Source organism: Rhinoderma darwinii, chromosome 2 (genome assembly GCF_050947455.1).
Source record: "Rhinoderma darwinii isolate aRhiDar2 chromosome 2, aRhiDar2.hap1, whole genome shotgun sequence".
NCBI lineage: Eukaryota > Metazoa > Chordata > Amphibia > Anura > Rhinodermatidae > Rhinoderma > Rhinoderma darwinii.
Window position 1 is genome coordinate 146,542,356 of NC_134688.1, and position 24,551 is coordinate 146,566,906.

Here is a 24,551-nt window from a genome sequence, read left to right on the forward strand (position 1 = left end):
CCAAGGTCGGCAACGCAGTATCCTGAACATAGCGGTCGATTTTATCCCGTAACGATTCTGCCTGCATATCATGAAATTGGCCTTTGATATTATATAGCGCCGAGTAATAGTGTTTAAAGCAGTCCGTAATACCAAACGGGTCATGAACCTCAACGCCCGAGGGAGATGAAACTTTAGGGATATATGACGCCTGTGTACGGGGATGCAGTATCCGTGCAAGAGACCTACCGCATTTATCTGCATATTCGTATGAGTGCTTGCGCATCCGATCCCTGAATCGAGCATGCGACTGATCTATCAAAGAACGCAAGGATTCTCTCGCTGTAGTGAGCTCTGCAAAAATCTGTGAGGATGGAACCCTTTTGTGACAGGATTCCAGATCTCGTATCTGAATCAAGAGACGTGTAATAGCAAACCCTTTTTCGCGCTTCAATCGTGCCCCATTTTGTATCAGTACCCCTCGAATGACACACTTCAGTGCCTCCCACTGGAGTGGCAAGGGAGTAGCTTCATGTTCATGAACCTCAAAGAAACCGGTAATTGAATCTTTAATGGCCGCCACGCATACTGCATCCCGCAACAAGTTGTCATTAAGTTTCCAGGATTGGAAATTAGGTAATGAATTAGGAAATGTAAGGGTCAGAAACACAGGTGCATGGTCCGACCAAATCATAGGGCCCACGTCAGAGGTAGGATGCCAGGTAAGCAAGTGGTGGCTAATCAAAAAAGCGTCTATCCTACTGTACATGTTATGCAGTGGGGAGAAATAAGTGTATTCTCTTACCTGAGGGTGTAGAATCCTCCACACGTCAATCAACTGCATGAAATGCATCACATTTTTCAGTGCCCCCAAATGCGACTTAGGAACCACAGACCTGCCCGAAGAGGTGTCAAGTCTGGAATCAAAAGTCAGATTAAAATCACCTCCAACAATTAGAACGCCCTCAGTGAACTCTTCCAGTTTCCTTAAATACAATCGGCCTGCTCGTGCCTGGTCCCTATTGGGGAGGTACATATTGACCAGTGTAAATATCTTATTACGTATGGATAGCTTGAGAAAAACATATCGACCATCCGGGTCAACCAGAACATCAAGAATTTTATGTGAGAGTGACTTATGAATACATATACTGGCGCCCTTGGACTTAGAGTCCGGGTTGGTACTGTGGAACCAGACCGGAAAATATCGATTCGTGAACTGTGGCGTATGGCCCGTCTGAAAATGAGTTTCTTGCAAGAACAAGATATGTACCCGCTCTTTATGCATGTTGTATAAAATTTGTGAGCGTTTTTCTGGGACATTAAGCCCCCTAGCATTAAAGGTACAAGTCTTCAATTGTGCCATTGCCACCTCTCACTAAAGGAGCTCGCAGAGCAATGTACTAAGTAGAGGCGCAACGAACAACAACAGGACAAACAAGGAAGGGAGAGACAACAACAAAGACAAACAGACAGGTGAAATAATCACCCACCCCTTGAGCTACTCAAGGAGAAACAATCAAGAGTACACCGGATATAACCAGTGAGTCCCTAAGAGGAGAAGTGTCAGGACAAGGTCTAGCCAGTGCCCCGCACCCCCCAACCCAGTGCAAATAACACACATCTTAGAACCAACACATGAATGGAAAGAACATTAAGGCAATTAGCTCAATATTACGAGAAAGTGAAATAATGCCCGACATTTGGTCAGGATCAAACCAGAGATACCAACATAACCATACAATCCCGGAAATCTATACAGTTACCGCATGAATGCACAGGCATGCAATTAGTATTAAAATAGATAATCACATAACATACATGTTGCAGTAGTACTGGCAGCTGAAGAACATTAATTAATCCCGGGTAACTGATCAATCTGAACACCTGCAGCCCCTACCTAGTGCGAAAGTACCGGCATAACTGGGCATTAAATGACACACATCAGACCTTCGCCTCCCAAGATATAACCAATAACAAATGAACTTAAGGCCTAGGCCTACTGCTGGCTGACAAAGAAACCTCCATACGAAATCACAACGGATCAGCACGTCTCCCACCATGACGACCCATAGGAGAAGCGGGAGAACGACCACGCCGGCGCGGCCTTGAGCGCTGTGATGGTAGAGGGGCATACGGCCAATCAGGCAGGGAAACTCTCGGCACCTGGAGGGCAGCACAGAAGTCCGGAACATCCCCTGGGTCTCGAACACTCAGCAATGTCCCCTCTCTGCGGACCTGTAGCTGGAAGGGGTGACCCCAGGAATAGGAGATCTCATGCTCTCTCAGCACATCCAGTAAGGGACGAAGCACTCGGCGTTTGTCCAGGGTCATCTTGGACAAATCGGATAACAACTGGATCTTGACCCCTTGTAATAAGACTTCTCCTTTGTCTCGGGCCTTCCTCATGATCTGCTCCTTCAGAGAGAAAAAATGGACACGGCATAGCACATCTCTAGGCCTGTCAGGATCCGGGTTACGAGGGCCGAGAGTCCTGTGAGCCCTATCAAGCTCCAATGGATCGTCAGCAGGGTGCCCCAGCAGGGAGTTGAACAAAGACTGTAGGACGGGTATGAGTTGCCCCGAAGATATATCCTCAGGAATGCCCCGGAGCCGAATATTGTTACGGCGATTCCGATTCTCATGATCTTCAGCCAAGTTAAATAGAGCATGAATCTGCTGGGAGTGCTGATCCAGCCATTCAGCATGAGAGACTTGCTGCTGTGTAACAGAAAAAACATCGCCTTCTATGCGCTGAACTTGATCGGACAATTGAGAGACATTAGTCGTAAGAGCCTGTATCTCAGATTTATATGTCATCTCAAGACGATTCACATAACGCTCCATGTCCTGTTTAGTGGGCAATGAGGCGAGCTGCTGTCTCAGGCCCTGTAAATCATCTCCCATGCTAGCAAAGCCATTAATGTGGGGGGAGGAATGAAGATCCAAATCCCGAGGAGAAGCAGGCATTGATGCAGACCCCAGCATGCCAGAGGATGAGGAATGAGAGGTCCGGGCGCCATGACTGACACCACGTGGCGAGCAGGACGGTGCAGGAAGCGCGATGACAGTTCCAGAAGGGCCCATCTCTACCCCCGCCAGCAGGGAAGGAAACGAACCCTGGGAGCCAGAGACCGGAGAGGGGCACTGTCGGTACCTGATGCTGCAGCTGAAATTCCCGAAGAAGACTCCTCTGCAAGCGGGAATCCTGGTCCAGTTAGTCTCCCCTCCAACGGCGCCATCTTGGGAGACGGCCCAGCAGCAGCGTCGGTGAGAAATCGCTGAATGGAGCCGGCTGAAGACATCTGCCTCGTACAGTATGGAGTCCCCGAGGTTGCCTTAGATTTCCTGACCATTAGGTAGGTTCAAGTGTGTCTTATAATATGCTTATGAGCGGGTTGGAGCTCTCAAGCAGCACGTCTGGTCAGCGCCATGTCCAAGCCACGCCCCTTACTTTTTTATTTTTCAGTCAAAAAAGCTGTGTAAGGGCTTGTTTTTTGCGGGACAGGTTGTAGTTTGTATCGGTACTATTTTGGCATACATGCAACTTTTTGATCACTTTTTATTGCATATTTTGGGAGGGGTGGTGACGAAAAAATAGTGATTCTGGCATGGTTTTTCATTTTTTTTTTTTGCGGTGTTCACCGTGCGGGAAAAATAATATTATAGTTTTATAGTTGGAGTCGTTACGAACGCAGTGATAACAAATATGTGTACTTTTTTTGAAAAGACTTATTATAGGAAAAAAAAAAGCAGTTCTTGTTTATATCACTTATAACTTTGATTTTTACACTTTTTTTTAAAACATTTTTATTCTTTTTTTTACTTTTTTCACTTGTCCCACTAGGGGACACTTAGACTTGCAGCTCTGATCGCTGCTGGAATACATTACACTACACACGTAGTGTAATGCATTCCAACTGTCAGTGTGACGTCACAGTCTCACTGACAGGAAGCCTACAACGACCACCCTCCGGCTGGTCCTCATAGACTTCTGTACATGGCAGCCCGGAAGCCATTGTCCGGAGTCCGGTTGCCATCTGGGTACCATCGCCAGCCCCCGTGATTTCATGTGGGGGCTGCCGATCAGCGCTAAACACCTTAATTGTGGAGTTCAAAATCGAATGCCGCAATTAAGGGGTTAACTGCCGAAATCAGCGGCTATGGGCCGCTGATCGGCAACAGGGAATGCAGGGCAGACACCCTGCACAGTTAACCGCCGCTGTGGTGTAGCGCCGCGCGGCGGTTAACTGTCAAAGCACAGACGTAACTGCACGTCAAGGTGCGCGAACTTACTGCTCACCTCACAGTTACGTCAAGGTGCGTTAAGGGGTTAAATCAGATGTTTCTATGGTAACTGAAGTACAATTATAAGCATTTCATAAATTTTTGTTACTTTTTTCACAAATACATCAAGTTTATGCAAAGACTCAATATTTACAGTGTTGACCCTTCTTTTTCTACAATTCGCCCTGGCATGCTGGATATCAGCTCCTGGGCCAAATCCTGACTTATGGCAATCCATTCTTGTCTAATCAGTGCTAGGAGCTTTTTACAATTTCTGTGTTGTTTTTTTTGTCCACCTGCCTTTTGAGGGTTGACAGGTTCTCCATGGGTGTTGAGATCTGGGGAGTTTCCTGGCCATGGACACAAGATGTAGGGCCGGCCAAAGGAAAGATGGCGCCCTGTGCAAAATTATCTTTCGGCGCCTCACCCCATCATAAAAAACAATGCCCCATAAAAAAAAAGTGTAATGCCCCCACAGTATAATTCCCTACATAGTGCCCCCACAGTATAAATAACAAAAAAGGAGAACTCAGGTAACTGGTGGGCTGAGGTACACACAAAAACACGTCAATATTACCAAAGGCAAAGAGATTAGCCCTTGTTTCCCAGATACCTATTGAATGCTTACTAATATTGTAATGTGTAACTTAATTGTAAATAACTATTAAGCAAACAAATGAAGATTAAAAGCACAATGTGAACTGAAAGTCTCTGTATAGTAATAATGCTGATGATGCTCTGTAGTCTGTGCTAACTGAGTGCAGAATCAGACCACCATCTCTGATGACCGCACTGCCTGTATGGAACAACTATATTCTGCATCTGCAGTCCGCTTGAAAATGGACTAGAAATTGTCAGAAAACATTGAATTTTTTTAAAAAAAGAGAAAAAGCCCGCCCCGACATGTTTCACCACCGTAGTGGCGTCCTCGGGGGAAAATGCGACTAATGGCGGCGAACACAACTAAGTCTCCTATTTATGACAGGATGTTTTTCTTGGAGAGAAGTTGCTTCTTTGCTGCCCTTCTTGATACCTGGCCAGCCTCCAAAACCCTTTGCAACACTGTGCGTGCGGATGCACTGACACCTGCCTGCTGCCATGCCTGAGCAAGCTCTGCACTGGTGTTGAACCAATCCTGTAGCTGAATCCTCTTTAGGAAACCATCCTGGCACTTGCTGGACTTTAATGGGCGCCCTGAAGCCTTCTTCACAGCAATTGAACCTCTCTCCTTGAAGTTCTTGATGATCTGATAAATGGTTGATTTTGGGGCAATCTTACAAGCAGCAATGTCCTTGCCTGTAAAGCCCTTTTGATGCACAGCAATGATGACTGCACGTGTTTCCTTGGAGGTAACCATGGTTAACCCCTTCTCGACTGCCATATGCGTATATACGTTCCAACTGCCGATGCCCCGTGTAGTTGTCACTTATATAAACGTTGGCAGCCTGGAACGGGGTTTAATGAGTGCAGTGCTGCTTCAGTGTAAGCAGCGTTGCACTCTCATGTCTGCCGGGGATTTGAATACACCCTCCACTGTAGATAGCACCACACACCACACACACTGTAGATAGCACAAAACCCTCTGTGGACAGCGCCACCTAAGCACCTTTTAAGATCGGAATCCCCGGCCAGCGCTGGGGGATGTTGCAATCTGCAGGGGGGTTGGCGCTACCTGCAGCCTCAGGGGGATGTTGCTAACTGCAGGGGGGACGTTGCTATCTATAGGGGGGATGTTGCTATATACAGGGGGTGGCGCTATTTGAAGTGGGTGCCACTATCTACAGGGGGTGTGGTGCTATATGGGCACTACCTACAGGGGACACTGAGGCGCTATCTACATGGGCACTGAGTGTGGCATTATCTACAGTGGGAACTGTGGCACTATGTGGGCTCTATTTACAGTGGGCACTATCTATGTGGGAACTGGCACTATCTGTGTGGGCAATGTGGCACTATCTACAGTGCTATTGCGTCACTATCTACATGGGCACTGTGGTGTTTTCAGAGGGTTGGGATAAAAAACCCTAACGATTAAAATTCATAAAACATTTTTTTACGTCCATGAAAAACGGAGAGCAAACTGCAATAAAACGGACAGACAGCCGGGAAATGGATTCAAATTCTGAGACACATGGCTAAACAGCCATGAAAAACTTAAAGTTGATCCGTTGTTAACTGCCCTATCTTTCACTGTTGTGTGAATATAGCCTTATAGCCCTCCTCACTCTCCCCTCACAGCGATCCAGGGTGACGTAGAGAGAAGATTAATTGTTACAGAGCTCTAGAGTGTATGTATATCCACTAGTATAGAAAACCAGTTACATGGGTTTGCTAGCAAAAGGAATGATGATAAGTATTTTTAAAAAATATTGGAAGAAAATATAAGTGTAGCCTCTTTGGGCTTTTATTAGCCTCTTTGGGCGTTTATTAGTCTCTTCAGGCTTTCCCCCTCTTCACCACCTCTGGATTTCCCCCCTCCTGCTCTTATCCACCACTCGACCACTCCAACCACTCCTACTCGAATATCCACCACTCGACCACTCCTACACGAAAATCCTACGCTTCAACTCGAAATATCCACCACTCTACCACTCCCACTCGAAAATCCTATGCTCCACTCGATTGTCCACCACTCCCACTCGAAAATACTACGCTCCACTCGATTGTCCACCACTCCCACTCGAAAATCCTACGCTTCAACTCGATTGTCCACCACGTTCAGTAAGGGTATGGTCACGCGTACATGTCCGATACGCCTGAAATTACGGAGCTGTTTCAGGAGAAAACAGCTCCTGAATTTCAGACGTAATAGCAAGTGCAGACGTTTTTAGCTGCGTCCACTACGGACGTAATTGGAGCTGTTTTTCTATGGAGTCAATGGAAAACGGCTCCAATTACGTCCCAAGAAGTGACATGCACTTCTTTGAAAGGGGGCGTCTTTTTTACGCGCCGTATTTTGATAGCGGCGCGTAAAAAAATTACCATCGGCACAGTACATCGTAAAACCCATTCAAATGAATGGGCAGATGTTTGCCGGCGCTTTGGAGCCGTATTTTCGGACGTAATTCGAGGTTAAAACGCCAGAATTACGTCCGTAAATAGGGTGTGTGAACCCAGCCTAACACTTACCTGTTGATGCTTCCATCGTCGAAATGAAATAATAATAAGCAATTGTAAAGAAGGAGGGAAATTATATTTGGCACGTATCATAAAGTTTGGTTGTATTTGGTAAGAGAGAGAAAAGCAGCTGAGTAAAAAAAACAACTCAACTGTGCCTCGGACACCACGTCCTTGCCCAAAATATATATATATATATATAATATAATATAATATAGATAAATAAATATATATATATAATATAATATAGATAAATATATATATATATATATATATATATATATATATATATATATATATATATATATATATATATATATATATATATATATATAAAACATTACAAAAAAGTGTTGTTTTTTTTTTACAATTTTTGATGATTTGGCTCATAAGAAAAATGTAAAACACGGAAAATTAAACTATTCTAAAAAATGAAAGCCTCATAAGTCCTCATAAGCCGTTTTCTCATGCTGCAAAGAATACCTCTGTGTCATTGGCTGCTATGGGCATAAAAGGAGAGAAACTCATGGTGTGGCCCCCATGTTCCCCTGATCTCAACCCTATTGTGAACCTTTGGAGCATCCTCAAGCAAAATATCTATGAGGGTGGGAGGCAGTTCACATCGAAACAGAAGCTCTGGGAGGCTATTCTGACATCCTGCAAAGATATTCAAGCAGAAACTGTCCAAATACTCACAAATTCAATGGATACAAGAATTGTGAAGGTGATATCAAAGAAGGGGTCCTATGTTAACATGTAACTTGGCCGGTTAAGTTTTTTTTTATTGAAAGAGCTTTTGATTCCTGTAAATATGACCTCCCGATGCTGCAAATTCAACAAATGACCATTTTAGTTCTCTTTACAACCTTTAAAATGTTTTGATCTCTGTTGTGCATAATAACTTGAAACAGTGCATTTAGAGTTTTTTACTTCTAAAAAAAAATCTGTTATCATTAGATTTGTTCAATAAAATTTGCATTATACTCCAACGGTTGATGGCTTGAAGATTATACCGACTGTCATTTGCATCGACTATTTAGGAAAATCAGCGAAAAATAACATTTGCATAACAATTTGGAACGCGGTGTATATGGATAAAGCTCCTGACACAAGAAGAGATAGTCTTGGCCACTCGGAGGTGACATTTCTAAGGCTTTACCATTGTAAGAATTGTAAATCATCTTATTGTGTGAAGAGTTTTCCAGCTATCTTTTCAGCCATGCTGTTCAGTTCAGTGTGAATTATAACTCATACCTTCAATTCGCTCACAGAGTTTGTGTAGAGCATGCATAGGACAGGCTTCACACAGCTTGATCTGCGTCTTGGCATTTTGGAGAGCAGCGGCAGTGCTGAATGCCTGCTTTAAGGTCAGCATGACTTCATCCACCTGACATAAAACAAAAATGGATGTAAAATATACATTTCACCGAGGATCGGATTTATTGGCTGTCCTTAAATACAGTATTCCAAAACAGTCCTGCCATATTTAAAAAAGATATACACCTAATGACTTCTGAATTATATTTAATAGCAACCATACATGTGGCTATGTAATATTCTTTTATGTGTGTTATGGCTGCATCCTTGCATGATGACTACAACGACTCTAGGACAGTGCAGTTTCCTTCCCAGGACCCATGTCATTATCCTTGTTGAAGTAAGTACTTTCCACTTGGCCACTGCTTGGAAATTCTAATACACAGCCAGAAATAGAGCCTGTTAGCCAGGTTGATCAGGCATATACAATGCTTAAAATGTAAACTTCCATCAACTAGCCAATAAAAGGCTCCCTCTTAAAGGGGTTTTCTGGGACTGTAATATTTTGTATATATGGCCTCCTGACAAAGCTGTCTTGTCTTGCCAGTGGATGCTGTCTTTTCTGCCCTCCACACCACACATTTAGTGAATATGTGCAGGGGTAAGTAATCCAACTTTTTCTAACAATTCTACTTGTTGCATTGTTTCTTATTGTAGACTATATGTAGTGCAAGAATTTAGACCAGTGTAGCGTCCATGGCCGCGGGCCGTCGGGTTCACTAACCTCCCGACGCCCGCAGCCATGGATCTGTGAGCGCTGGTCCCCGTCTCCCTCCTAGGAGACGCCAGCACTCACTTCCGCTCCATTCGGCTGTGTCCCGTAGGGTGCGCGCGCACGCTCGCGCCCGGCCTTAAAGGGCCAGTGCACGCAATAAGGAAATCGTCATCATCATCAACTCCCATGATTTCCTGGTCTATAAGAAGGCTCCTGGCCTTCTAATCCTTGCCTGAACGTTGTTAGTTTTCCCAGTCTGTCTTGCAAATGGTCCCTTAGTGTTTCCCGCTCCTGTTGTTACCCGTGCCTTGTTCCCCGTTCCTGTTTCCTGTGCTATTCCTTAGTATCAAGTCGTGCCACGTCCTGTGTCATCTGCCACGTCCAGAGGAATCTGCCACGTCCAGAGGAATCTGCCACGTCCTGTGTCATCGGCCACGTCCGGAGGAATCCGCCACGTCCTGTGTCATCTGCCACGTCCGGAGGAATCCGCCACGTCTGGCGCAACTTGCGGCTCCTGTGTCTTCCGCCACGTTTGGCGCCATCCGCTGCACCCATCTCATCTGTGCCAGAGCTGCGGCCACCATCTGGACTATTCAGGTACCCTTGTGCGGGACATTGTATTTCTGGGGTTTCCTGTGGTTTGGCCAGCTGCCTTCCCGCTACGGCGGTACGGCCTAGTGGGTCCACTAACCCGCTTCATGACAACAAGCCCTTGAGCCTTAATAAACAATGAAGCTGATTGCAGGGGTGTCGGAGGTGGAACCCCATCAACCAGATGTTGATGGCCTATCCTAAGTATAGGCCATCAATATTACAGTCCCACAAAACCACTTTAATTACATTTTTTCGAATAGAAATTATTATAAAAACTAGCTGTAGAACCTATTTTCATAATGGGTATTGTGAGGCCTGTGTAACATTATAATGCCAGTAGCACTGTTTTTGTTACCCACCAAAGCTTCTGTGGCACACTGGAAGACGTAGCAAACATACTGGTTTATTCCAGGCTCCACACTTTCCCGGCAGACAAAACCAAAGTGATCAGTATAATTGATACCCTGAAAAAAATATAAATAATTCAAATGAATAAATGACTACTGAATGTAAAGTATGTCCTGATCCATGCATTAAATTTTATGATGCATTTATAAGGAACTGCAGAATTGGTGAAATAAAATAATTTATTAGAGATTAATTAGATATACACACGTACCAAATATGTGTCTATTGTCATGATCAATATTACTTTATTTGGAAACATGTAAACAGATAATAAGCTTTATTGGCCCACTTTAAATATTTCAAAACAGCCCTGCTATATTTAAAACAGATACTGTGTATACCTACTGACTTCTGGGTAACATGTAATACCAGTTTCAGTGTGGAATTACAGCTCCACCTGCTGCTCTCTCTCACTGCTGAGCCAGGAAGACTGCAGTTAGTACCGAGCATGTGCGAGAGCCTGGGAGACTGCAGCTAGTACTGAGCATGTGCGAGAGCCTGGGAGACTGCAGCTAGTACTGAGCATGTGCGAGAGCCTGGGAGACTGCAGCTAGTACTGAGCATGTGCGAGAGCCAGGGAGACTGCAGCTTGTACTGAGCATGTCTGAGAGCCTGGGAGACTGCAGCTAGTACTGAGCATGTGCGAGAGCCTGGGAGACTGCAGCTTGTACTGAGCATGTGCGAGAGCCTGGGAGACTGCAGCTAGTACTGAGCATGTGTGAGAGCCTGGGAGACTGCAGCTTGTACTGAGCATGTCTGAGAGCCTGCAGCTAGTACTGAGCATGTGCGAGAGCCTGGAAGACTGCATCTAGTACTGAGCATGTGCGAGAGCCTGGGAGACTGCAGCTAGTACTGAGCATGTGCGAGAGCCAGGGAGACTGCAGCTTGTACTGAGCATGTCTGAGAGCCTGGGAGACTGCAGCTAGTACTGAGCATGTGTGAGAGCCTGGGAGACTGCAGCTTGTACTGAGCATGTCTGAGAGCCTGGGAGAATGCAGCTAGTACTGAGCATGTGCGAGAGCCTGGGAGACTGCAGCTAGTACTGAGCATGTGCGAGGGCCAGGGAGACTGCAGCTTGTACTGAGCATGTCTGAGAGCCAGGGAGACTGCAGCTTGTACTGAGCATGTCTGAGAGCCTGGGAGACTGCAGCTTGTACTGAGCATGTCTGAGAGTCTGGGAGACTGCAGCATGTACTGAGTATGACCGGATTGTGGCCGAAACGTTACACCTTTTCTCTTATATTGCCTTATTTAAAACAAACCTATTTTGTATCTTTCAACCGAAGGAGTGCTTGAGTTTTTCATTGCATGTACTGAGTATGAGTGGGATTTCAGCACGGTGCAAAGAAGGAGGGACACTAAGCTCTAGGTTGAGATCTGTCAATCACTAGCTGGACTCTTAAAATGCTAATTTTGATATCACACAGGAAAACTTTCAAAAAGGATTATATAGCCATTTTGATATGGATTTGTAAGTATATATGCCGTTTGTATTGTAAAATTTAGTGTCAGTTCCTCTTTAAAATGCTGCACAGAATTCCACTCACTAGCCTAGTGAACATAAGAATAGAAACAAGAAGTCATTTTTTCAACTACTTGATGTTTTTTTTATAACTACTATGAAACTACTATGAATGTGATTGCATCTGTAGACTATAATTCAGGCTGCAACTTAAAGGGGTATTCCGGTTACAACAAGTTACCCTCTATCCGTAGGGTATGGGGTAACTTGCTGATCGGTGGGTGTCTTGCCGCTCGGTTCAAACGAGGGGTTCGGGCAACTTCGGGGTTCCCATTCTCGTAAACGGTGGGGGTCCGATCTGTGGAACACCCACCGATCAGCAAGTTACTCCTTACCCTATGGATAGGGGGTGACTTGTTGTAACCGGAATACCCCTTTAATATCAATGCAAGATATCTAATGTAATGAATTTACAAAGTTACTAATTATATGTTCAAATGTGAACATAACCTTTAAATTAAGGAATCAGATAAATGTCGTAGGTTGAACTAAGAAGCGTATGCCACTGTACCCGCTTAACACTTGCTGCCATTAGGCTTGCCAAAATAATGCCTAATATGTTAATCAACAAAGCTAAAAACGAAATCATGGTTTTTTTTTATACATGAAACCTTTCAATAGTTATAAGTAAATGTTTATTGTGCAGTAATAAGACAAGCAATTGGGTTTCATGTAAAGTAGCTGTGTGTCTATTTTAAATACCATGTTGCTTTTAATTTGAATTTTGCTGGCGAGTGATCCAAAAGCCTCTTACAATAATCTATTAATTCAATAGGAGGCTAAATCCTTAATCCAGTCACCTTCACCTTAGTGGCTGCCATGACTTGGCTTTGTGCAAAGCATTGTCAATATTCACTTTCCTGTTGCAACCAGGTGTGAAGAAACTTCATGGGCACTTTGTATAGAAAGCTATACTGGAAGAAGAGGATTATAGGAGTGAGGCTATGACTTAGGCCTCATTCACATCAGCGTAGGTTTCCGTTCATTGGTTCCATTGCAGCTTTCCATTGGAGTAACCACTTGGCTTTCCATTCATGGGTTCCTCCGACGGAAAGCTGCAACGTAACCCATGAACGGAAACCAACGCTTATGTGAACACAGTCTTATACTCACTTTAATATCTGCTTTATGTAATGAGTGAATGTCACTTATTTATTTTGATTTTCATAGATCTTAGGTGGATTGAAATACTGGTATTTGCTTGACATAACATAATGTATGTACTACGTGATCGAGTCATGTTTCACAAGGTAGTCCAATAGGTTCTTCTGCGTTACTCACTTTGCTTAGTACACAGGTTTTAAATATATATTTCAGCTGAATTTTTTTACGATTATTTGTCCCTAAATGCAAAAAAATTAATAGTAACTATCTGAATAGTCTTCATTAAACATGGCCATATGTTTAGCGTGAATGCCGGAAAAAAGCTCCCGACGCATACGTAAAATGGATGCTGTGATATATACCTAACAGTGGCATCCATGAAGTTTTCAATATGTATACCTTAAATGGATGCCATAATTGTGGGTGATATTAGCCACCTTTGGGCATCGATTACCCTTAAGCTATTACGGAATGTGTTTATAGTATACGTCCTGAAAAGCTCATGATGTATGCGTTAAACGTAGGCCTGTGACTTATACCGGACAATGGTATCTGTTATCTTTAGGCTCTCATGTTAAAAAAATATAATACTTTTACAGGACTGCGCAGTATTGTGTAGTGTCTACTACGCTATTCCATACTTTTTTTTTGTAATATATTAGGTATACTGGCCAAACCAAGGATAAAAATGTTGGGCTAATGTTACCCTATGGACACGTTTAGCGCGCACGCCGGGAGCTTTCCTGGCATGCACACTAAACGTACATCACAAACGTATTGCCTACAAGTTCTAATGCCTTCACCTAGCTGGTGTCCGACAAATTCGGACAGAACACTGATCCTGTCGCTGTTGACTTATCTGCTCTCCCGCTTCACTCAGTGTTAGAGACAGCAGCAGGGATGTGGAGAGGGGGGAAGCATCTAAGTGTTCAAGGAGGGCAGATCACACAAGCTGAACTCTATCGGGGTGAGGATAGGGAGGAAAGCATAGGCCTATCAGTGTAGAGAGAAAGCAGTGCAGGAATGAAGCTGTGCTGATACTTGACAGCTAGTAAAGGCAGCAGCATCTTGGATTTACGGACCTTGCATCTAAGATGTATTACTGGGAGGGACATCCCTACATGCGAAAAGTCTGAAACTAGGATCAGTTTGCCAACTGCATTTTAGGAGGTCTGAAAATAAATGAAGGAATGAGGATTTCAGCCTGAAACTTAGTGCAACTTTTTTAACTCCAGGTAACTAACTAAACTGCCAGAAAACTTCTGACCTGTCATAGTGACATGTCAGAGATTTTGATCAGTGGGGGTCTGAGCACTGAGACCCCCACCTATCACTAAAACGAAGTGGCAGATGCACTCGGGTAAGCGCTGAGCCGCTTAGTTTCTGATCTATTTTTCTCGGAAAGCTGAGGTAACGGTGTATGGGCTCATAGACTTTATATTGAGTTTGTACACCATTTCATCAGCTTTCCGAGAAAAGCCAATCAGAAACCAAGTGGCTCAGCGCTCACCCGAGTGCATCTGCTAGTTCGTTTTAGCGATCGGTGGGGGTTTCAGTGCTCGGACCCCCACCGATCCAAACTTCTGACATGTCACTATGACACGTCAGAAATTCTCTGAAAGTTTAGTTACATTTTAATTATCTTCTGTGCTGGCATCTGGGCTGCTTTTAACTCTGATCCATTATGGTGCAGCTATGATTAGTGCTGGAGAGTAGTCTCAGCTGTAAAGACAGTCCAAGGTAGTCTAAAACACACCTCCTGCCTCATCAGTGGCTCAGGCTGATTCACTGTCCTTCCCTGTAATATGCACTGTGTGCTCATATTGGCTGCTGTGTATAAGTACAAGCTCACCAGGAGGCCAGTGTTTCCAGAGTACTTGCACTGTCTAGTGGAGTAAGAAATCCACTTTCTGACTCATTTCTGACGTTGTCTGAGGTGTAAATGGTTTCTTCTCCATTTCCTCTCCACCTGCCCATGCTTTGCACTGCAGCTCTGCCTGTTCAGATTGGCTGCTGCACATTAGAACAAATCTACCACAATTTCACAAAGTCAATTCATGGAGTACTGATCTCGATTACAGCAAAGATAGAAGGATAATAAATTACAAGCAAGTAAGCCACCAGTGAGAAAACAATTATCACGTAAATGCTGAATATGTACTAAGCCAAATAAATAAGTCAGGGGTGAGACTGGAGTTCTGCTTTAATGCCCTGTATGCAAATCAAATCGGTTGGGGATTTGCTGAAAGGTGCCATGTGAATTACATCTATTATACTACAGATGTAATTTCAATTATGTAAACATAAAAGAGGTTCTTAAAGGGTTAAAGCATTGGATACAAAGTGAATCAATAATACAAATCCCAAACTTCAGATTAGGGAACTGCCTTCTCATTCCATAAATCAGCAGAATGGTGCAGAGGAAAGCTCACAACTCTTGGCCAGGCAGCATTTATTACGTCTATCCCGGCATTACTGATTGACTGATTAGGGAGACAGACAAAGATTCCCACTCTGCACCAGCTGAACACAGACCAGAGAAGGTAAGGAAATAAGCGCCCTCCCACAAACAATTGCTTGCTTAAGGCCTCATGCATACGAACATATTTTTTCCCTCCCGTAAATACTGGCATAAATACGGGTCCGGTGTCACACGTATTCGACCCGTTTTGCACCAGTATTTACGGACCCGTGCCCGTAAATACGGTTCTGGTGTCACCAGTATTCCACCCGTATTTACGGGCAAAATTGCACTGCACTATTCGGCAGCCCCTTCTCTCTATCAGTGCAGGATAGAGAGAAGGGGCAGCCCTTTCCGAGGTAAAAGTAAAAGAAATTCATACTTACCCGGCCGTTGCCTTGGTGACGCGTCCCTCTCTTGACATCCAGCCCGACATCTCTGGATGACGCGGCAGTCCATGTGAACGGTGCAGCCTGTGATTGGCCTGTGATTGGCTGCAGCGGTCACATGGGCTGAAACGTCATCCAGGGATGTTGGGCTGGACGTCAAGAGAGGTACGCGTCACCAAGGCAACGGCTGGGAGGCCCGACTGGAGGAAGAAGCACGAAGTTCTCGGTAAGTATGAACGTCTTTTTTTTTTTTTTTTACAGGTTGCTCTATATTCTGATCGGAATTCACTGTCCAGGATGCTGAAAGAGTTACTGCCGATCAGTTGTCTCTTTCAGCACCCTGGACAGTGACTATTTACGGACGTAGCCTAGAAATGCTGCCGTAATGACGGGTGCACACACGTAGCCACCCGTCATTACGGGAGCTCCATAGACTTCTATGGGCTGCTCGTGCCGTTATTACGGCCTGAAATAGGACATGTTTTTCAACGGCACGGGCACCTTCTCGTAAGCATACGGGGAGGTACCCATGGCCAATAGAAGTCTATGGGCCCGTTATTTCGGGTCGTAATTACGACCAGTAATAACGGGAGTTTTTACGGTCGTGTGCATGAGGCCTAAGTCTTCATTTTTATTCTCAAAAATACAATATTTGCAACTTGTAATATACGTGTCAACATAAATGTACACAACATAAATGTACACCACATAAATGAAAGACCGGACTTCTTTGTCAACGATTATCTTCGTGGTTGTATTCTTCTCCCTATGCGTTCAATCACAAAGGCCCGGTAGGGATTGAACTGTCCGGTCTTTAACCCCTTCCCCCTGCTTGCATTCTGTGCCCTAATGACCAAGCCATTTTTTTTAATTTTTCCATCGTCACATTCGAAGAGCTATAACTTTTTTATTTTTGCGTTGACATAGCTGTATAAGGTCTTGTTTTTTGCGGGACAAGTTGTACTTTTTAACTCCTTAACGCCGAAGGACGGATATATCCGTCCTCAGCAGCTGCTAGTTCGCGCAGGAGGACGGATATATCCGTCCTGTGATGGCGCGGGTACTGCCAGTGTACCCACGCGATCAGCGGCAGGAGCACGGCTGTTATACACAGCCTGGCTCCTGCTGCAACTGCCGGAATCGAAGCGCGCTTCGATTCCGGCAGTTTAACCCATTAAATGCCGCTGTCAATAGTGACAGCGGCATCTAATGTGTTTGACAGACGGAGGGAGCTCCCTCTGTCACCCGATCGGCGCCCCCGCAAACAAATTGCGGGTCGCCGTCGGGTTTCCATGACAGCCGGGGGTCTAACAAAGACCCCCAGGTCTGCCTTCAGCATCTGCCTGTTAGGCGATGCCGGAGGCATGACCTAACAGGATGCCTGTCAGTTTTACACTGACAGGCAATAATGCTTTGGTATACTAAGTATACCAAAGCATTATATATGCGATCGGCACATCGCATAGTGAAGTCCCCTGGTGGGACTTTAAAAAAAAATGTCAAACAGTTAAATAAAGTTTGTGGAAAAAAAATAATAATAATTACAGTCAAAATCAAATAAAACTACTTTTTTTGCCCAAAAAGTGGTTTTATTCAGTAAAAGTGTCAAAACAAATCACACATACACATATAATGGTATCCCCGGGATCGTAACGACTTGACCAATAAAATGAACACATTAATTAAACCACCGGATGAACGGCGTCCAAAAAAAACGCAAAAAACAACGGCAAAATTCTCTCTTTTCTCCCATTCCCCCCATAAAAAATAAAATAAAAGTTAATCTATAAGTCCTATGTACCCCAAAATAGTACTAATGAAAACTAAACATTGGCCCGCAAAAATCAAGCCCACATACGGCCACATCGACGGAAAAATAAAAAAATAACGGCTCATGGAATGCGGCGATGCAAAAACAAGTAATTTTTTTCTAAAAGGGTTTTTATTGTGCAAATGTAGGAAAACATATAAAACCTTTACATATTTGGTATCCCCGTAATCGTGCCGACCCATAGAATAAAGTGAACATGTTATTTACGCTGCATAGTAAACAGCGTAAATTTATAACGTGAAAATCAATGCTGGAATAACTGCTTATTTTCAATACTCTCCTAAAATAAAGTTAATAAAAGTTAATCAATATATTATAAGCATCTAAAAATGGTACAATTACAAAATACAACTTGTCCCGCAAAAAACAAGCCCTTATACGGCTATGTCGACGGAATACAAAAACAGTTACAACTCTTGGAATGTGACCGTGAAAAAACAAAAAATAATCCTTGGTCATTAACGTGCAAAATGGCCCGGTCATTAAGGGGTTAATAGTACCATTTTGGGGTACATATGATTTATTCATTAACTTTTATTAACTTTTTTTTGGGGGGGATAGAAGAAAACCTGAAATTTCGCCACTCTTTTTTTGCGTCCTAAATCTACGTAGTTTACCGTGTGGTATAAATAACACAATAACTTTATTCAACGGGTTGTTATGATTGCAAAGATACCAAATTTGTATAGATTTTGTATGTTTTACTACTTACACAGTAAAAACATTTTTTTTCAAAGTTATTTGTTTTTGTGTCTCCATATTTGAAGAGCCATAACTTTTTTATTGTTCCGCTGATGCTGTTGTATGAGGGCTTTTTTTTTTTGCGGGACGACTTGTAGTTTTCATTGGTAGCATTTTGGAGTAGATGCGACTTTTTGATCACTTTTTATCACTTTTTTTTAAGTCAGGATTAACAGAAAACAGCAATTTTTCCATTGTTTTTTATTATTTTATTTTTTACGGCGTTCACCTTGCGGGTTAAATAATGTAACAGCTTTATAGTCGGGGTCGTTACGGACGCGGCGATACCAAATATGTGTAACTTTTTTGCTTTATTGTGTTTTTTTTAATAGTAAAGCATTTTGTAATGGGAAAAAGTGTGCTTTTCATATTATTTTTTTTCACTTTTTTTTTTATTAACCTTATTCAACTTTTTTTTACTTTTTTACTAGTCCCATTAGGGGACTTTAATATGCGATCCTCTAATCGCTTTTATAATACACTGCAATACTTTTGTATTGCAGTTTATTACTGCTTGTCCGTTTAAAACGGACGGGCATCTGCTAGGACATGCCTCCGGCATAACCTAGCAGGCATTTACTACGGGCAGACCTGGGGGCCTTTATTAGGCCCCCGGCTGCCATCGGAGACACAGACACTCGGCGATCTTATTGCCGGGTGTCGGTGGGATGAGAGGGAGCTCCCTCCCGCTCTCCAAAACCACTCAGATGCGATGCACGCTATTGAGCACCGCATCGGAGGGGTTAAACAGGTGAGATCGATACGAATATCGATCTCACCCGTTCGAGCAGGGATGCCCCCAGCTCTCAGCTACATCTGGCAGCTGAGAGCAGGGACATTTATCGGCTCCCTGCTCTGTTGACTTTATTCTGATGCAGGGCCGTGAAACGGCTATAGCATAAGAATAAAGCCCACTAATGACCGCCGTGAAAAGGCTTATCGGCGGTCATTAAGGGATTAATTTCTATAGGATACATTTATGTTGACGCAAACATAACAAGTTGAAAATATTACATCCTTGAAAATAAAGATCCAGATTTAGGCTATGTTCACACGGGGTCTTTTGCCGAGTTTATTGACGCGGAAACCGCGTCGCAAAACTCGGCAGAAACTCCCCGAGAACGCCTCCCATTGATTTCAATGGGAGGCGTCGGCGTCTTTTTCCCGCGAGCAGTAAAACTGCCTCGCGGGAAAAAGAAGCGACATGCCCTATCTTCGGGCGCTTCCGCCTCCGACCTCCCATTGACTTCAATGGGAGGCAGGAGAAAGCGTGTTTTCTGCCCGCGGCGCTCAATGGCCGCGGGCGAAAAACGGCGCGATCATTGCTATTCACACGGAGTATTTTGGGGGAGGAATATCTGCCTCAAAATTCCGTTTGGAGCTTTGAGGCAGATATTCCTCCCCCAAAATACTCCGTGTGAACATAGCCTAAGGGGGAGTTCACACTGAGTTTTTTGACTAGTTTTTGACGAGGAAAACGCGCCAAAACACGGCCGAAAATGCCTCCGGAGGCGGAGGCGTTTTTTTACTGCAAGCGGAAAAACCATCTCGCAGGAAAAAGAACGGACATGCCCTATCTAAAACGCTGCGGAAATCGGCATGCAGGCAGAGCAAAATCTGCCTCAAAATTCCAAATGGAATTTTGAGGCAGATTTTCCGCCTGCAAAAAACTCAGTGTGAACCCAGCCAATAGTGCAATTAATTGTCTGTGGGAGTGACGCTTACTTCCTTTATGCAATACTATTGACCATCATGGCACTAAGCAGACACCCCAGGATATTATACAGAGTGCCAGTCAATTAAACTAAGAGAAGGTAAAAAACAGACACTTACCTGAGAACATGACGATATATCTTTGAAGTTCTTTTCCAGCACCACAGATTTGGTATCAGGACTTATAAGATTAATTTCAAACCTTCCAACCTTTAAAATACATTTTGTAGCAATTATTACCATTACATTTATAATAATAGCCACAAATATATTATCATTCAAATATCCATGTTAGGCTCTGTCCACATCTGCATCGTGTCACGTGACGGGCCGCACAGACTTATTATATAGGGGCTGTCGGGTTCCGTCGTTGTGTCCGACTGTTTGTTTTTGTTACACCATTCACTAATCACTATAAATAATATGAAACTAATAATAATAATATTTGTTTATTGTATGATTTTGTTTTACTATGTATATGCCAGTACAGAAGGTTTACACTATGATTGTGCCATCACAGGCACTATGGCAGGACAGACTTGGGGACCTGGGCTATCTGTCCATATCGGGAATCCCAGTGATCACATTAGAGGAGTATGTTCTGCAACATCAAAGACCACTCTGATAGAGGTGGTAACAACAATAACCAAATGACCACATTCCCAGTCTTGAAGTCGTAAAAACTATTAGCTCCTATGATCAATAGTATATATTACATATATCTAATCCTTTGAACCCCCAGAAAAATGTACATACATATGTGTAAATCATATTAGCAGCTCTTTTCTAAGCTGCAGGATTTATATGTAAATTGAATATAATGCTCCAAAAATGTCTGAACCTATTTCCAGGTATTTGTTCCATTTCAGTATAACGCATATATACATATATGTATATAAATAATATGTACATATATGTGGGGAAAAGTATAGGCTTTAATTTAATGAAATAAACACAATGAACTATTCATGCACAGTGTATGATGCCCCTGTACATCTCAACATCCTGTTATTCACAGAAATGGAACACCTGTCGCTATTAATGACAATTTATATGTTAAGTTATATGTAAATATAAATATCAACAGAAATGCACAGATCTCTCATCCCTTCACTACAGCTGCATTAAAAATAATGTGTAGCAATCAATGTATAAGATTTGCGTGTGTGTGTGTGTGTGTGTGTGCGTGTGTGTGTGTGTTTCCATAGATGCCATTGTACTTTTTCCTGTTATAGTGCAACAATTTTATAGGATCCATTAAATATATGAAGCCACTGTTACCGAGCTTCTTTAGTAAGGGCTCAACCAAAGTGCCCTGACAGAAGACATCACTGGCAAGGCAGGCCAGTCAGGCAACCTAACTGCTTGTTTTGTCTATCATCAGCCATTATATTCGTCCCAGTGAGCACTATTCTGACTTACTACATAGCACACAACCTGGTTAATGAACTTGTTTGAGTTGACGTATTCATGTGAAATGTATATTCGTTATATTGACAGTTCGTCATGTGTGAACACAACAGATCATGATAGATATATATATATATATATATATATATATATACATATATACAGTGGCGGATTAAGTAGACCATAGGCCCTGGGCTGTTACCCAAAGTTGGGCCCCCCTTCTCCACCGCCGCCCTGTAGCTATTGTTAACACTACCTTATTGTCCAGACATTAACAAATGGGTGTTACTACTCCCCTTGTCAAAAGGCAGTGTCCCCACATACTGACAGTCTCCAACCACGGCTGACAGTATCGCACCGTGTAGGGACACATTTTCCTGACAAGGGGAATAGTAACACTTATTTGTCTATCAGTTCTGGACTGCACAAAGACTTTTTGTGAAATACAAGGATTTCCTATAATAAACATTTCAGGAGAGATGACAGATTGTCTATAAATCTAGTGACTCACAGGTGACGACGTAGTTTTTTTCCTCTTTTCTACTCCATTCGGTCCAGACTTCATGACGACTTTTCCCGGCCATGACCCATTTCTGCAGAATTTGCCACTCAGATGATATTGGCTCCTCAGTTTTCCAACATTTCCACACCTATAAACAAAGATAAAATTATCATGGTGCCACACACTGTGCCCCTAAATATAATAGCACCAAACACTGCGCCCCTGAATAAAATAGTACCAAACGCTGGGCCCCTAAATATTATAGCACCATAGACTGCGCCCCTGAATATAATTGTGTCAAACACTGTAGAGTAAAGCACCACATACACACAGCCCCTGTAGATAGCACCACACACAACCGCCTGTAGATAGCGCTACACACAGACCCCTGTAGATAGAGCGCCACACAGCCCTCTGTAGATAGCGCTACACACTGACCCCTGTAAATAGCGCTACACAGCCCTCCCCCTCTGTAAATAGCGTCACATAGCCCTTCCCCTCTTGTATATAGTGCTACACAGCAATCCCCCTTAGATCTAGTGATACTCAGCGCTCCCTCCTTCTATATACAGCAATCCCTCCTTGTATATAGTGCTACATAGCACCACCCCCCTTGTATATAGTGCTAAACAGCGCCTCCGCCCTTGGACCTGCAGCTCTTGTAATTGCTCAGTATAATGTCCCCCATAGCTGCCCCCACAGTATATTGCCACCCATAGCTGCCCCATACAGTATAATGTCCCCCATAGCTGCCCCCACAGTATATTGCCACCCATAGCTGCCCCATACAGTATAATGCCCCCATAGCTGCTACACAGTATAATGCCCTCCATAGCTGCCTCTACACAGTATAATGTATCCCCTTAGCTGTCCTATACAGTATAATGCCCCCATAGCTACTACACAGTATAATGCCCTCCATAGCTGCCCTATACAGTATAATGCCCCCATAGCTGTCATATACAGTATAATGCCCACCATAGCTGTCCTATACAGTATAATGCCCCCATAGCTGTCCTATACAGTATAATGCCCCCATAGCTGTCCTATACAGTATAATGCCCTTCATTGCTGCCTCTACACAGTATAATGCCCTCCATAGCTGCCCCAGAGTATATTGCCACCCATAGCTGCCCCATACAGTATAATGCCCCCATAGCTGCTACACAGTATAATGCCCTCCATAGCTGCCTCTACACAGTATAATGTTCCCCTTAGCTGTCCTATACAGTATAATGCCCCCATAGCTGCTACACAGTATAATGCCCTCCATAGCTGCTACACAGTATAATGCCCTCCATAGCTGCCCTATACAGTATAATGCCCCCATACCTGTCCTATACAGTATAATGCCCCCATAGCTGTCCTATACAGTATAATGCCCTCCATAGCTGCTACACAGTATAATGCCCTCCATAGCTACCACATAGTATAATGTCCTCCATAGCTGCTACACAGTATAATGTTCCCCATAGCTGTCCTATACAGTATAATGCCCTCATAGCTGCTACACATTATAATGCCCTCCATAGCTGCCTCTACACAGTATAATGTTCCCCTTAGCTGTCCTACACAGTATAATGCCCCCATAGCCGCTACACAGTATAATGCCCTCCATAGCTGCCACATAGTATAATGCCCTCCATAGCTGCTACACAGTATAATGTTCCCCATAGCTCTCCTATACAGTATAATGCCCCCATAGCTGTGCTATACAGTATAATGCCCCCATAGCTGCCTCCACACAGTATAATGCCCTCCATAGCTGCCTCTACACAGTATAATGTTCCCCTTAGCTGTCCTATACAGTATAATGCCCTCCATAGCTGCCTCTACACAGTATAATGTTCCCCTTAGCTGTCCTACACAGTATAATGCCCCTATAGCTGCTACACAGTATAATGCCCTCCATAGCCGCCTCTACACAGTATAATGTTCCCCTTAGCTGTCCTATACAGTATAATGCCCCCATAGCTGCTAAACAGTATAATGCCCTCCATAGCTGCTACACAGTATAATACCCTCCATAGCTGCCCTATACAGTATAATGCCCCCATAGCTGTCCTATACAGTATAATGCCCTCCATAGCTGTCCTATACAGTATAATGCCCCAATAGATGTCCTATACAGTATAATGCCCTCCATAGCTGCTACACAGTATAATGCCCTCCATAGCTGCCACATAGTATAATGCCCTCCATAGCTGCTACACAGTATAATGCCCTCCATAGCTGCTATACAGTATAATGCCTCCATAGCTGCCACATAGTATAATGCCCTCCATAGCTGCTACACAGTATAATGCCCTCCATAGCTGTCCTATACAGTATAATGCCCCCATAGCTGCCTCTACACAGTATAATGCCCCCATAGCTACTTCTACACAGTATAATGTTCCCCATAGCTGTCCTATACAGTATAATGCCCTCCATAGCTGCCTCTACATAGTATAATGTTCCC

General features: G+C 43.7%; 1 protein-coding gene across 4 annotated transcripts in view; it reads right to left on the reverse strand.

Annotated features, from left to right (window-relative positions):
- Positions 1-24,551, reverse strand: part of TBC1D4 (TBC1 domain family member 4) — a 181,689-nt gene that overhangs the window by 50,603 nt on the left and 106,535 nt on the right. For 2 of the 4 annotated variants that reach the window (XM_075852340.1, XM_075852342.1), the window contains 3 exons: positions 20,299-20,388; positions 10,369-10,473; positions 8,638-8,770 (listed from right to left, as the gene is read on the reverse strand). In XM_075852340.1, the coding sequence (XP_075708455.1) occupies positions 8,638-8,770; positions 10,369-10,473; positions 20,299-20,388 (328 nt within the window). Of the gene's footprint in view, positions 1-8,637; positions 8,771-10,368; positions 10,474-20,298; positions 20,389-22,099; positions 22,239-24,551 lie in introns of all 4 variants that reach the window. The other 2 variants (XM_075852343.1, XM_075852341.1) reach the window with 2 other exon arrangements.